Genomic DNA, 15,544 nt, shown 5'->3' with positions numbered 1-15,544 from the left:
TCACGCCGGAATAGCGCGCGTCGTGGAGAGGGCAACTTATCATCACGGACACGAGTTCTAAAGAGGAAAAGCCCGTCAGCCAGCCCCTTCTCTCTCTCTCTCTCTCTCTCTCTCTCTCTCTCTCTCTCCTCTGCCTGTCTCTCTCCTGCTCCCTCAGTTCACTTTACTTTAGTTGGACGAACTTGTGGCTGCACTTCGGCTTCTTCACTCGGCGGCGCGCGACAGAAGCGGACGCTGCGCACAAAGCAATGATGAAGGTCAGTCATCCTCATAAACATGCCAGAGTTCAATTATAGCAATTATCAGGTAAAGCAAGCTACTTATCTGATTCTGGTGCATCATCTTACAAGTCCTATATCTTATATATCATCTTATATAGCTTGATTTTATAAAATCGTGATGTATATAAAACTCATTTTCAGCGTGCATATTCCGTATAAAGGGGAATTTTTTGTCGGTTTGTCGATCTTAAAAAAACTATATATTTAACATTGATACAATGCACTCGAATCCCTGATAATATAATAAAGTAAAACTTGTTTTAACACGTTTTTCTTAACCTTTTTCTAATAGTCTAACATTCATTTTTCTTGATAATGAATCTTGATTTCATTATTATTATTATTATTATTATTATTATTATTATTATTATTATTATTATTGGTAGTAGTAGTAGTAGTAGTATTATCAATAATATTAGTAAGTAGGATCAGCTCTCAGTGCCGCACAGCCATAAAACAATTATTCAAATAGACATTAGTGTTTAAAGTGGATTGCAATAAGAAGTCACGAGCAGATTTGCATGCTGGAACCGCACATCCCAGCACTGTTAAATACTATCAAACGTGTCATCAAACATTTCTATTTTTCCTTGCTTTTTCGTGTGTGTGTGTGTGTGTGTGTGTGTGTTTGTGTGTGTGGGTCTAGCCGTGCTCGGGGTTGATGCGCATCCGCTGGGCGCTCTTCATCAGCGCGTGCATGCGGATGGTGAGCGCGGACTGTGACTCGGATTGCGGCTACTGCTCCGTGCACCTGCGCCTGCAAAACACACACGCCAACTCTTTAGTAAGTGTGGCAAGATTGTGCGCTTTCACTGCTCTTTAGCGTTCACTACAATACTTTTTCCTCATAACGCAGTTCAGATATGTTTTTTTGCACAGCTGTCATAATGAAGAGAAAGATCTACTGGACTCCAGGCTGGGAAGCAATGATAAAATTATTATTATTATTATTATTCTATTCGTATTCTATTCTTTTTAAATGCTGTCAAGGTCTATCTTATACAGTATTTCACCCTAATAAAATGCATCATTTTGTTTGAGAGTGCAATTCTGTGATTCATGCCCTTCTTAAGAGTAAAAAAAGCCAATATATATTGATAATACATCCATTTAATGCTAGAAGAGAAGAGAAATATTGTCTGTCATATATTGATTGTGTAGCATTTTCAAGCTATGGCATGTTCCCTGAATCAATTCATGGTGCTTGATGGTGTATTGATCAAAGCTGCCCTAAAACTGTTTGTGAATGCGACTGACAAACGAGTGTGTGTGTGTGTGTGTGTGTGTGTGTGTGTGTGTGTGTGTGTGTGTGTGTGTGTTAAAAAAAACAGAGCTTTAAATGTGCATTCTTTCTATCTATTTCCTCTTCTAAACATTCTAATCTTGTAACCCAATTACATTTGGAAATACAGACATGGCATCAAAGAACTGAAGAGATTAAACACTATCATTTAAAGTTAAGTTTAAGTTCACTTATATTAATATGCAACGTAATACACAGTAGAATGCAACAAAGGTTGTTAGTTTTGCTTAAAAATTCCCACTGCATTAAAATTCATGTGGTATCTCAAGAGCTTAATTCTGCTTCCCACCCGCACACACTTACTCATTAAGCATGACCCACTGCTGCAGTTAGAAAAAAGAATGCAGTTAGTCATGTCTAATATTGACTTTGATGTTAGTATAAAACAACCATCAGCACTGATGTGTTTATTTATGCCAGAGTAAGAAGGTGTTAATATGTACACGCACCTCGCATACACCTACACATTTATCCGATTACCTAATCAGCCAATCATCTGGCAACAACACAATGTAAAAGTCGTGCAGACACAGGTCAAGAGCTTTGGGTAATGTAAAAATCAGAAGGGGGGTGTAATCTATGTGACTTTAACCATCAGTTAGTGTTCGAAGGGCTGAATTAAATATTTCCAAAAGCTGGACAGTGGTTAACAGAAAACATATTATCTGGACTTTTTCCATTGTTCAGTTTGGGTTACTTTGTGTCGATTATAACCTCATACACTTGTTGTTGGCTGACAGGAGTGGAACCTGATGTGGTCTTCTGCTGTTCTATGTTGTAGTTTGATGTGTAGTATGATCTGATACCACGCTTGTAAATGGTTAAAATTTGCATTTGTCAACTCAAATTAATTCTACTTTCATCTCTCTCATCAACATAGTGCAAACCATTCGCTTATAGGACTTAAAAAAAATATTTTATTGCCCTATTCTGTGCAAACTTGAAAATAGTGTGTGACGATCCTAGGAGTTCAGAAGTTTCTGAAATACTCAAACCAGCCGATTTGGCACTATGAAGAGTCATAGTCACAGATATAATGCGCTCCTTCTCATATTGAAGTGAACATTAACTTTTGACCTGTATCTGCATTATTTTATGCATTGTGTTGCAGCCAGATACTTGGCTAAATGTGCAGTTGTAAAGGTGTTCCTGGTAAATTTGACAGTGAATGTACATGTGTTTTAAGATTAATGACTGCAGATGTCAAAAACCATAATAATGTGTTTTGGCAGGAATGTGTGTTGCAGTGTGAAGGTCATCTTTCCACTGGTGGCTCTTGGGGTATATGTCAAGATTTCCTGCAGACAACCGAAAGCACGCCGGAAGCAGGTCAAGCATCCACAGAAACCTATAGCTTACCCCAACAACACCATGACGAGAAAAGATATGGTGGCTTCATGAAGCGATACGGTGGTTTCATGAAACGTTATGGAGGGTTTATGAAACGCTATGGAGGCTTCATGAAAAAAGCGGCAGAGGTTTATGAGCCACAGCCAGATGACATAGACAGAGGCAGAGAAATCCTGTCTAAGAGTGACATGGAGATGCTGGCCAATCTGGTTGAAGATGATGCTGAAAAGGAAGGGCCTCCAATGAAGGACATCCCTAAAGTGAAGGGAGGGGTTGAGGAGTTAGAGAGCATGATAAAGCGTTATGGTGGCTTCATGAGGAGGGGTTATGACTCAGGGGGTGGCACAAAACCACTACAGAAACGATACGGTGGGTTTATGCGGCGGGTGGGCAGGCCAGATTGGGGCGAGGAGCCTAAATTTTACAGAGGTGTCTTTAAACGTTCACCACACGAGGAGGAAGAGCAAGAGAAGTCATCAGAGATGGTAAAGAAATATGGGGGTTTTGTGGAATACTGACATGCTTGCAGACTGCAGTTAGCTGTTGATATTTCTGTTCGATCCCCCTTCATCTGTTAATTGTTAAAGGTTCTTCGTAATTATGACAAAAAAACAAACATGCTTATTAATGCACTTGCTGACATGATTTGTACAAATTTGCTTGTAATATCTTTGTAGTGCTCAACATTTTCAGAATGTAAAAAAAACAACACAGAGGTATATTGTGGCTACTGGAATTCATGGATCGTAGATGCAAGTCTGTGTAGCAGAATCAGACAGCAGATCAATTACAAAGTTTTATCACTGATGCTTGTCTGTCAGACATGCATTTTCCCTCTTTCGTTTGCTCCACTAGAGATAAAGTTCTCTACACCAAATTCACTTTGACAATATATATCTTTTTTTGTTACCACCATAACAGACTTAGTGGTGTAAAAGTTATTTTAATAACCACAATCGAGTGAATTCCTCCCACAGCAGTGTTTCTCATAGTGGGTTGTTCTGTTAACTGTCTACATTTGTTATATGCTGTACAGCTTAAATAAACTGCTTGAAACTGCAAAACAATGTGTCTGTGTTTCAAAATGACTATGGTTTTCATAAATATAGCTATAGTTCATAAAGTCTAAATTATAGTAGATGCTGCCAAAATCCCTGAGAGGTGCTTTAACATACCATCAGCATGAGACTTCCTTTTGACCATTCTGCCATAAAGCCAAAATCAGTTTCTCCTAACTGCACACATGGTCAGTGGAGCTAGACCATGTGTGGAGCTGTGACCACTGTGTTCTTGGCCATCTCTCTTACCAAGGCCCTTCACCCAATTGTTTAGTTCAACCAGGCAGACAGCTTTAGTTTTGCTTGTTCCAAAAAATCTTCCATATAACAAATATGAAGACCACTGTGCTCATCTGAACATTTCTCATGCTCAGTGAGATGCAGCAAAAATGTTTGTAGCGACCCTCAGATCTGAACATTTTTAGTCTTAGATTGAGAGCTGTGGTCTAAGAGATCTGGGCCCAGTCCTACTTAAGGCCCAGTAAGGCAGCACATTTACCTGGTAATGAGAAAAGTCTGAGTGAGAAGGGAACAGTTTACTTCTATGGCATCTTTATATGAAGGTCCTGCTGATCCATTATATGAAAAAAAAACACTGATTTTTCTACCGCAGCAGTGAAATGCTTCATAGTAATTCCTTGGATATTGCTTCATAGACTGATTAAAACAATTTTAGCTAACCACTCCATCTTCAGGTAGTATTCCAAGGTTTGTATGTGGTCTTTCTGGGGTTACTAACACAACTATTTTAATTATTTGACAAATACACATAGGAGTATAGAACAAGTAGGAGTATACTGTTTATCTAAACTTATTTCCCCATCATTCCTATTCATTTCATTTAACTTTAATTGACATTTGCATTGCTTGTATACACTCTACACTTATCCTAATGTATTACAACTTTATTATTTTTTATTTGCACATGGGTGTTACATGTATTGCATTGTCTTTGTACATTGTCCTCTGTATATTGTCCTCTGTAATGTCCTCAGTACAGTTGAGCCTATGTCAACCTTACCCCCCCCTTCATAATTATCCTACACCCTATTCTAAATAAAACCATTCTGAACCATTATACAAGTTAATTGAACTGCTGATTATGTTAGCTTACGTAGTGCATAATAACTGTTATAAACCTTTCACCTAGGCTTGCTGCAATCCTATATAGAACTTTTAATAATGTCACCTAAGGACTTTGTATGTCCTTACACATAACAACAATGACTGAGTCTTTTTAGTATGGCCTCACCCAGCAACTTTACAGCTTTATTCCTAATGCAATTTAGGCAAAAGTTCTGCAGATAAAATCCCAATTGTGGAAATCTCAGTTGTGAGTGTGAACTGTGCTCTGTTATTTTATCAATCGATAAAATACAACAAAATTCTCTTTAATTGTAATCAATTTAAGTACAAGTTCACAATACAGTTTAGAGCATAAAATGAAATGCAAAGGTGCTGAAAAAGTAGTACAAAGAATATTAAGCAACAGACATGAAGCGCGAGTCCTAACAGTTTATGTGTAGGCACATAAAGAAAGAAATTAATCCAGTTTTAAGCAGCATAAATACTGAATGCTGCATCACTGGGTTTAGTTTTGTGTCCATGTATTACCAGTTGACCTGCACCCATAGACACCTGGATCTAACAGACCTTTTTGGTTTATTTTTTCTTTTAACATATAACAAAGTAATTTTAGGACCCTGACTATTTTGTGATTTATAGACTAGAAGCAACATGCTGAAATCAAACTTGTAACAAACTGGAAGCCAGTACAAAGATTTTATAAGAGGAGTTATTCTAATGTGCATCTTCTGGATTTGGTTAAAACTCATTCAGCAGCATTTTAAATGAGTTGTTAGTCTTTTTAGGAAGGCGATTTAAGAGATTTTTATTTATTTATTTATTTATTTTACAGAAGACGACCCTGTTGGTTATAAAAACATGGATAATTTCTCGAGGTGTTGTAGGCACAATAACCCTTTAAATCGAATTCTTAATATGGCTAGTAAAAGTCTAGTGTGAGTCTATTAGTACACCCAAATGAACCCCCTGGAGCTGAGACTTGCACTAATTCTGAAATGGACCACTTTGCTGCCAACCTCGTTTTGACTCATCCAACTATTTATTTGCTCCATACATTGACACTGTGTGAGACTACTGGTTTGGAATTGTTTGGTAAGAGGGCTGAGTATGTTTGGGAATGATCTGCATAACTATTGGTAAGCAATAGAGCAGGATGTATTAATGAGAGCATATAGAGATTTAATAACATGGTCCAAGAATTTAAAAAGCAGGATATTTTTAAAGATCTTATGAAGAAAAAGAGTTTGGGTGAAGAGATGACAATGAGGCTTGTGTGTGAATATGGTGTATATTTCAACTCAGGAAAAAGGTTAAACAGGTTTAGTAGCTTTTAGAATTCCTACGATATGAAATGTGATCCTGAAATTTTTTCTCAGGCCGACAGGCATGTCATTTGCCATATCTGATTTCCTTTCAATTCTTACCTGTCTTTTCCCCTGTTTAATAAAAAGGACCCCAGATTTATGTCCAGTGCCTTTACTGGCTGTTCAGAAATTTGCATTTGCATCTCAAAACATTACCTGCATCTGTGTTAAAGTTGATATATCTGAGAAACCGTTTATTTCACTCCCACATACATGTCTTTGATGTTTACGTCCTGTAGGCAGGAGCAGCCATAGGAATGTTGGGCCCCATGACATTAATGGACTGCCCTCAATCCCAATCCCCTACAGGAAATCTTTCATATTAGGGGGAGATGCTCTTGGGTCACCTCAACTTGGAATTAGCTCCACCTTCTTCCCCTCAAAGGAATTCTCTCTGTTTTAACCCTTAGCCATATCGTTTTAACGTACATTCTGGAGTTAAATAAGGACTCTTTCAACAATAATATATTTGAACAGTTTTATACTATACTCAAAACTGTTTTATCCCATCAATGTGTTCAGCAGAACCTCACATTCTTTTTTACTTTAAAATACTGTAGTGTTGAGATTTGCAATGCAGGGTATTATTATTTATTCATACAAATTTCAATCTTTCCTTCATTTTATTGAAATGCCTACAAAGTCGCCTTGAGAACAAAAGTTTGCATACCCTTAAAAAAAACAAATGTGTTATCATTCAATCACTATATCCCACTTAACATAAACGGTGTGTCAATTTATTTATAGATAACAAAATTAGATTTTTTTATTGATAGATTAGATTAATAATCAGGTTATATCTCTCTCTTTTTTGTAACTGAGTAAAATGCCATTCTGATATGTACAATAGATGTAACACTCTTCAATTCAGTTAGATTGAAACTGAAAGTCACATGTTTTATTCAAACAATAAAATGTAAGTATGTGTTTCTGAAGTGTTGTTGAACTGTACAGTTTCACAGTTTTGCGCCTGTCGGCTCACAAAGAGTTAACAATAAGAAGCCGCGCCTTCCACATCCTGTACCGTTACCGAGTCGCCCGCACAAATACCGACCTTTGTATCTGAGTGTAATTTGACGTTTTGCAGACCGAAGGTCAACCTTTAACCGCTTGTTTATATAGAAAAAAGCGAATGAACTCATCGCCCGTGTTGGTGTCTGGGGGTGAGTAAACTTCATGTACAGAGTGAGGCTGATGACGGAGTTTACAGTTTAAAGAAATTTACTCGAAGCTCAGAATCTTACATCTCGCGTCCAGACTCTTCTGCCGCCATGAACTTTTTCTTAGAGACCCTAAAGGTGCTCGGGTTGACGGTCGTGTACTACCTAGAAGCGCTTTTCCGGCTATTTGTGCCAGCGCGGAGGAAGAGTGTCGCGGGTGAGGTGGTGCTGCTGACCGGTGCCGGATCTGGACTCGGCCGAATCATGGCGCAGGAGTTCGCGCGGCTTGGCGCGCGCCTCGTCCTCTGGGACATCGACGAGGCTGGAAACCTGGAGACCGCGCGCCTCGTGCAAGAAGCGCACGGCGCGCGAGCGCACACATACACCTGCGACTGTAGCAGCCGGGAGGAGGTGTACAAAGTTGCCGACAAAGTAGGAACACACACACACACACACACACACACACACACACACACACACACACTACTCTACACGTACTTATGTGTTCTTTTACTTAACAATGTGTTGCATTTCATGGATATATACTATCCCGTTTTCTCATTGGTGCAAATCAAATGTCCCTACAAGGTCATATTTGCATATATTCACCTATATAGGGGACATTCTGTCCTCATAAAGAGCCAAGTGCTTCCTTATACACATATACATAAAACTGTTAAAGGTTAGAAACTGTATTCGTTCACATTTTTTAATCTCAGACCTGAATTTAACCCAAACAGGTTATTGGTTTAGTAGGTAAAGAGACAAAGAGGCTAAACCGAGCCCACTCAACTCGGCTTACTAGTTAGAGTTAAACGTAAAGTGCTCTAGATAAAAGTTTGGAGTGAGTCTTGATGATATTTGATCACTTATCTGAAGGTTTTTTATTTCCTTATTTCTAGACCGAGGCAAGTCTAGACAGGAAATGAGCTAACCATTTGGCCCCCAATCCTGAACAATTATTTTACAATAGTTGGATTCAGTTCGTTAAATTAAGATATACTGATTGGGTCCGTGAAATGTAATTTACTTTTCGATATTTATGCTACCAGACATGACGTGGATAACTGAACACAGACATACAGTTTGGCATGGAAGCTACTAAAGCCTCTTGATTCCAAACACTGCTAATTTGTACTAGAAAACAGAGCTGATTACTGAAAGCACTGCATCACTGTATGTTTTCCAGTTGGAGCTAAATAAGGCTGATTCAATTTGCTTGGCTTCTTAGGTCAAACGAGAGGTGGGTGATGTTAATATTCTGGTGAACAATGCTGGTGTTGTCACGGGGAAGAAGTTCCTGCAGTCTTCAGATACGCTTATGGAGGTCAACAGCATGGCACATTTCTGGGTTAGTAACTATGACATTCCTTTGCAGGGTCAATTTTTTTCCCCACATGTACACATTTCTAGATTTACATTATTCAGTGCAATGACAAACACAGGAAAATCTTTTTGCACCACAGTGATTTTGCTTCCTTCTTTAGACGTGTAAGGCCTTTCTTCCAGCTATGATTGCTGCAAACCATGGTCATGTGGTCAGCATAGCTAGCTCAGCTGGACTTATCGGTGTTAGCGGACTGGCAGGTATAAACCTACAACACAATTTGTGTGACTGCAAACACTGACTTCCCCCCTGTTTAACAACCATCAAGTCTAACCGGTGGCTGTGTGTTTGTGTGTATTTGACAGATTACTGTGCTAGCAAGTTTGCTGCAGTGGGCTTTGCCGAGTCCATAGGTCTGGAGATGTTGGCTATGGGCTGCGATGGAGTGAAGACCACCATAGTTTGTCCGTTTTTCATCAACACTGGAATGTTTGAAGGGGCTAACACAAAGTAAGACTCAGAACGTATCACAGTGTGTAAAAACGTTCGATTGGAGACATCGTGTCACCATGTGGAAAAAAATTGAATGCTTGCGAATACAAGAATGAGTGGTTTAACATATGTTTGTGTTTAGTTCAGGCAGTGTCTGAGATGTCAGTTTTTACTTAAACGATCATTGTGTGTTTTCTGTTTGTATATAGGTGAGTGTTTTTCAGATTAGGGGTATATATTGCAAAAATCAAAACAAAAAGCTGCCATCTTGGAAAAATGCAAATCTGTTTGGCATTTCCTATTATAAATAACATCATGCAAAATATACAGTTTATTAAACCTGGACATGTCTTTATAATGTCAAGACTAAAATTGGCAAATAATGTTTTTCTTTTCGCACTTTTAGGCTTTTTTTTTTTTTTTTTTTTTTTTAGAAAGAAAGAAAGAACCAAACATTTTCTGCTAAATTCAATTGCAATTCACTAAGTGAAATGAATAAAGTCATCTAAGAATAATAGTGTGAATAATCTTAGTTTTGATATTCAACAATGTCATAGGAGGAACTTAGCATTTAGAGTTCTCTGTATTACAGATATTTTCTTTTGCTATCATTTCTGTACCATTGCGGATGCTCAAATTAGTTATTATGCATCTGGTAGATTTAATTATTAAATCATGGCATATCCTAAACACTGTTTTTGGATAGCTTCTATGAAAGAATTTAAGATGATGTGATAGTTGAAAGTTGGGACCAAAAATAATAATCTTTAGATAAGAAAATCTTATTTCACTATGTTGTAGCCTAGTGAGGATATAGCTTATGGACTACTAAGTACTAGTTTGAATGAGTCAAGAGTTACATAAATCATTACAAATAATTAAATAAATAAATAAAACCTTGATTATGCTTGCCAGGGATTTACTGTGTGTGACAGATGCAGTTTTAATAAAATTTCTTCAGACTAATGACATTTACATTTCATAATTGTAGTAGTTGTAAAGTGTATTCTTAAAGCCAAGAAATTCTGTTCTTTTATAAGTATACTATTTGTTAACTGGTTAAAAACGACTCCTAAATATGTTTGTGTATTTTTGTAGGTGGCCGAGACTCATGCCCATTTTGGAGCCAAATTATGTGTGTAGAAAGATCGTGGATGCTGTTCAGAGAGATCAGGTCTATGTCTATCTGCCTCGTAGCATCTATGTAATCATCGCTCTAAAGAAGTAAGTCACATTTAAGATTTAATTCACTCCAGGAAACAACACTGCTGTGTTTGTTGTGTGTGTAACCAATGCTCATGTTGTGTATTCAGGATTTTGTTTATCTGTATACCGTATGTCTGTGAGAGCCCATACACACACACACACACACACAGCTTTCTGCTGTTTGTGCACAAACCTCTTTGAACTCTTGCATAATTGTGCCATCATTTAAGATTTAAATTAGTGAAACCAGACTATGATGCCATAATGGATAAACCACTTATATGTCTGACTGATCGTGTGCCAGGTTTCTGCCAAATTGTTCTTTGTGTTTGTGTGCGTACGTGTAGGAGTGTGCTGATTATACTACCTCTTTTAGGTATACGGGTTCACTTTTGGAACAGGAATTGGCATAGGATGTAAAATACACAAAATATTGCCAGAAAAAAGAAAAAACGCAGCAGAATAGGGGATAGGATATTTATTCTGGTAGAGAACATTTAACACCCAGTACACTTTACTTGTCAGAATGAAAAAATTGCAAAAGGGTTATTTAAGTACTTTGTCTGTACCATTTGCCACAAATTTCGATCTGCTGTTACAGTAAAACCCCATTGGACAAGCATAATTCGTTCTTGAAAATTGCTCGTAGGTCCATTTGCTCGTACGCTCTAACTGATTTTACCGATAAGAATGAATGTAAAAGTGATTTAATCCGTTCCAAGTCCTCATTCGATCGCTTATTTCTGCACTTAAAAAGTATTTATAGCCTATTTTAACAAACAAATACACCGCAAATTACCGTAATGTTAACATAATTTAACACTTAACCATGTGGTAGTGGTTGATTGCGAGTGTGAGACGCACACCACGCTCGTAACCTTTTTGGTTTCAATGGTAATTCTATTTACTTTCGTTTTCACAGCACCATCACTGATTTTCTTGGGAGACATTTTTCAAGATTTCTAGTGAAATAAAAATATAACACAAAAAAAAGTTAAGTTTTTGCTGCATTGAACAACGAGCGTGACCGAGCAATACGTCATAAACTAAGTGACTGATGCTACTCGGTCGAAAGCGGGGAACCAGTAAGCGTGGGTTTGCTCGTGCCTTCGAAATTTGCTCGTGAAATAGGGTAAAAATTTTGCGAGCAAGGTCGCTTGTATCTCCATTTGCTCGTACTATTAGTTGCTCGTACAACAGGGTTTTACTGTATACTCCAATTCCAAAAAGTTGTAAAGGTAAAATATAAATAATTAGAATTGTATAATTGCAATGATTTGCAAATCTAGTAAACCCATATTTTATTTACAGCATAACAGAAAAAACACATCAAATGTCTAAACTTAGGAAATATACCATTTTAAGGATAAAATAAGGTAATTTTGTATTTGATGGCCGTAACACATCTAAAAAATTTGTTGTTTAGCTTCTGTAAACTGTTTAGCATACCCTCTTCTTCAAACAACTGTCCGAATGTGTCTGGGAACTGACGAGATAAGTTTTTGGAGTTTTGGGAGAGGAGTCCATTCGTGTCTGATACAGATTACAAGCCCTGTCTGACCTCGTCCGTCAACCTGTCCATCACCACTGCAAACAGGAAAGGGCTCACAGCTGATCCTTGATGCAGTCCAACCTCCACCTTGAACCAGTCTGCCGTTCCTACTGCACACTTCACTGCTGTCACACTGTCCTCATACATGTCCTGCACCACCCTCACATACTTCTCTAAAACACCTGACTTTCTCATATAATACCACAACTCCTCTCTCGGCACTCTGTCGTACGCTTTCTCTAAATCCACAAACACACAATGCAACTTCTTCTGACCTTCTCTATACTTCTCCATCAACATTATCAAAGCAAATAAGGCATCTGTGGTGCTCTTACTCGGCATGAAACCATACTGTTGCTCACAGATGGTCACCTCTTTTCTTAGCCTGGCTTCCACTACTCTTTCCCATAACTTCATGGTGTGACTGATCAACTTAATTCCCCTGTAGTTACTGCAGGTCTGCACATCTTCCTTATTCTTAAAGATCAGTACCAGCACACTCCATGTCCATTCCCCAGGCATCCTCTCACCTTCCAGAATCCTGTTAAACAATCTTGTTAAAAACTCCACTGCCATCTCACCTAAACATCTCCATGCTTCTACGGGTATGTCATCTGGTCCAACCAACTTTCCACTCTTCATCCTCTTAAACGCTGCTCTCTATTCCTCCCTACTAATCCTGTCCACTTCCTGCTTCACCATCTCCAAACCATCTAACCTTCTCTCTCTCATTTTCCTTATTCATCAGCTGCTCAAAATACTCCCTCCATCTTCTCAACACACTCTCCACACTATTCACACATTTCCATCTCCATCCTTTATTGCTCTAACTTGCTGCACATCCTTTCCAGCTCGGTCTCTCTGCCTGGCCAATCGGTACAAATCCTTTTCTCCCTCTGTAGTGTCCAACTTCTCATACACCTCTCCATATGCCTTTTTCTTGGCCTTGCTACATCCCTCTTTACCTGCTACCTCATCTCCTTGTACTCCTGTCTACTTTTCTCAACACTCTGTCAAACCCAATTCTGTTTCGCCAACCTCTTTCTCCTTATGCTTTCCTGCACTTCCTCATTCCACCACCACGTCTTTTTGTCTTCCTTTCTATTTCCAGATGCCACACCGAGTACCTTTCTAGATGTCTCCCTTATCACTTCTGCAGTAGTTGCCCAATCATCCAGCACCTCCTCACCATCACCGAGCCTCTGTCTGACCTCTTCCCTGAATCTCACACTACAGTCTTCCTCCTTCAGTTTCCACCATCTTATCCTTTTTTTTTTTTTACACCTTCTACCACTTCATCTAACTTACTCCAGAATTTTTTCTTCTCCTCCATCTCACAACCCACTTGTGGAGCATAAGCACTGATGACATTTATTATCACCTCATCAACTTCCAGCTATACGATCATCACCCTATCAGAAACTCTCTTCACCTCCACCACACTCTTACTGTATTCTTTTTCCTTTAGAATCACCCCTACAACATTTCTCTTTCCATCTACACCACGATAGAACAGTTTGAACCCACCTCCAATGTTCCTGGTCTTACTCCCTTTCCACTTGGTCTCCTGAACACACAACATATCTACCTTTCTCCTCTCCATCATATCAGCTACCTCTCTTCCTTTACCCGTCATAGTGCCAACATTTAGAGTACCAACCCAAACCTCCACTCTCCTACACTGCTCCATTTCCTGCCGTCTCTGTAGAAGTCTTCCTCCTCTCCTTCTCCTCCTTTGGCCAACAATAGCCCAATTTCCACCAGTACCCTGTCGGCTAACGATACCTGTGTCAGTTGTTGGTACTCAACCGATCCGGTATGAATTTCTCTTTCGTGATCCGCATATTTGATTTCGCACATGTTTACGCTGGATGCCCTTCCTAACGAAACCCTCCCCATTTATCTGGGCTTGGGACCGGCACAAAGAGTGCACTGGCTTGTGCAACCGTAATGGCCGGGTTGTTTCCAAAATGACTCCTCAGTTTAAACATTTGATATATTTTCTATGTTCTATTCTGAATAAAATATGGGTTTATTAGATTTGCAAATCATATCATTCTGTAATTATTTAGATTTTACACAACATCCCGACTTTTTTGGAATTATAGTTGTATATTTCTGCCATGATCGCGATAGATCATCAGTCAGCACATTTCTTTCTCTGATGAGACAGTCAGGAAACCTGGTAGCACAGTTTAAGTTTCAGTAGTTTCAGTGAAAATTAATCCTTCTCTTGCAGGTGTCTGCCTTAAAACTGTAGCACTAAAGTGTTGGCATACATGATGCTATGGAATATAGTACGCAAAAGCATTTTGATGCAAATTACATTTGTTTTTTTTACTTCTTCTTACATTTCAACTTTATTTCGCTCCTATTTTTGTATTCGTTTCTACACTAATTTCACTATTTCTATTAAACGTAGCAGATTATTTCATTAAGTTTACAGTCTTGCTGTAAAAAGTGCATCTCTATTTTGCAGATTCATAAGCGATAAGTGTTTTGCAACTCTTTGCTTACTGCAAGTCCAAAGATCACATTCTTATCAGTTCCTATACTAATATTACTACTATGATGCCATAAACATGGAAATATAAACATGCTGTACAGCATATAAAGATGAAATGACATTTATTTTGTATTAACATATAACAGTTATCTCTAACATTTATTTATTTTTCTTTCAGTTTGTTGCCCGTTAAAGTAGGAGTGCTGCTTGGTGAATATATGGGAGCTTTTGACTTTATGGCTAAGTTCAAAGGGCATGGCAAGAAGAGCAACTGAAGCCTGAGGAAAAATTAACCCCATCCGTGAAGCTTCGGAATCACTAAACTGCATTTAGAAGAATAAAGCAATGAAGAATTATTTAAAAATATGCAAAGCAATAGCAATGCAAATACAGCTCTAAGCTGTAATCACTCACAGGCACTTGATCTGGAAAAGACATCAAATTTGCCAGTATAATAACAATGTAATAATAGTAGCAAATGTCTAAAGATGTTTTACAATACCGTTTGTGTTTAGTGGAGATCATTTGTAAACTAAAGCAGCTAGTACATACTGGTTGCAAATGTGTCATATCTTGTATTGTTGAAATATTTTTAACGAAGGGCAAAAGCTTTTTTAACTTTTTAACTAAGAGTGATATGTAGGTAGTATGGAACTGTTGAAGCAATTAAACTCCTTTCAACGTGAAACCTAATAAACTTTATAAATTTTTAGTGTGACTTTGTTGTTTGTTCTTTGGATTTGTAGCAAGCCTCTTTAATAGGCAGGTAAATATATTGTACTACATTCATATGGATCTGATTAAACACTCACGGACCCACGAAATCGGCTGATTTTCAAATGTATAATTCTACGTTCAG

At 38.3% G+C, this 15,544-nt stretch overlaps 2 protein-coding genes across 2 annotated transcripts; both read left to right on the top strand.

The window, feature by feature from the left end:
* Nucleotides 1–102: 102 nt before the first annotated feature.
* On the top strand, nt 103–3,998 carry penkb (proenkephalin b). Its single transcript, XM_046851034.1, has 3 exons — nt 103–257; nt 928–1,065; nt 2,817–3,998. The coding sequence occupies exons 1-3, from the start codon at nt 249–251 to the stop codon at nt 3,450–3,452; spliced, it is 783 nt and encodes a 260-aa protein (XP_046706990.1). The 5' UTR covers nt 103–248; the 3' UTR covers nt 3,453–3,998.
* Nucleotides 3,999–7,462: 3,464 nt separating this feature from the next.
* On the top strand, nt 7,463–15,397 carry sdr16c5b (short chain dehydrogenase/reductase family 16C, member 5b). The gene is made up of 6 exons (XM_046851033.1): nt 7,463–8,034; nt 8,834–8,953; nt 9,090–9,189; nt 9,295–9,439; nt 10,520–10,645; nt 14,864–15,397. Exons 1-6 carry the CDS (start codon nt 7,714–7,716, stop codon nt 14,958–14,960), a joined length of 909 nt encoding a protein of 302 aa, XP_046706989.1. The 5' UTR covers nt 7,463–7,713; the 3' UTR covers nt 14,961–15,397.
* Nucleotides 15,398–15,544: the final 147 nt, after the last annotated feature.

The sequence above is a fragment of the Silurus meridionalis genome, chromosome 6, assembly GCF_014805685.1.
Source record: "Silurus meridionalis isolate SWU-2019-XX chromosome 6, ASM1480568v1, whole genome shotgun sequence".
Taxonomy (NCBI): domain Eukaryota; kingdom Metazoa; phylum Chordata; class Actinopteri; order Siluriformes; family Siluridae; genus Silurus; species Silurus meridionalis.
The sequence above is the reverse complement of the archived record's forward strand: the minus strand, read 5'-3'. Positions and strand labels throughout refer to the sequence as shown.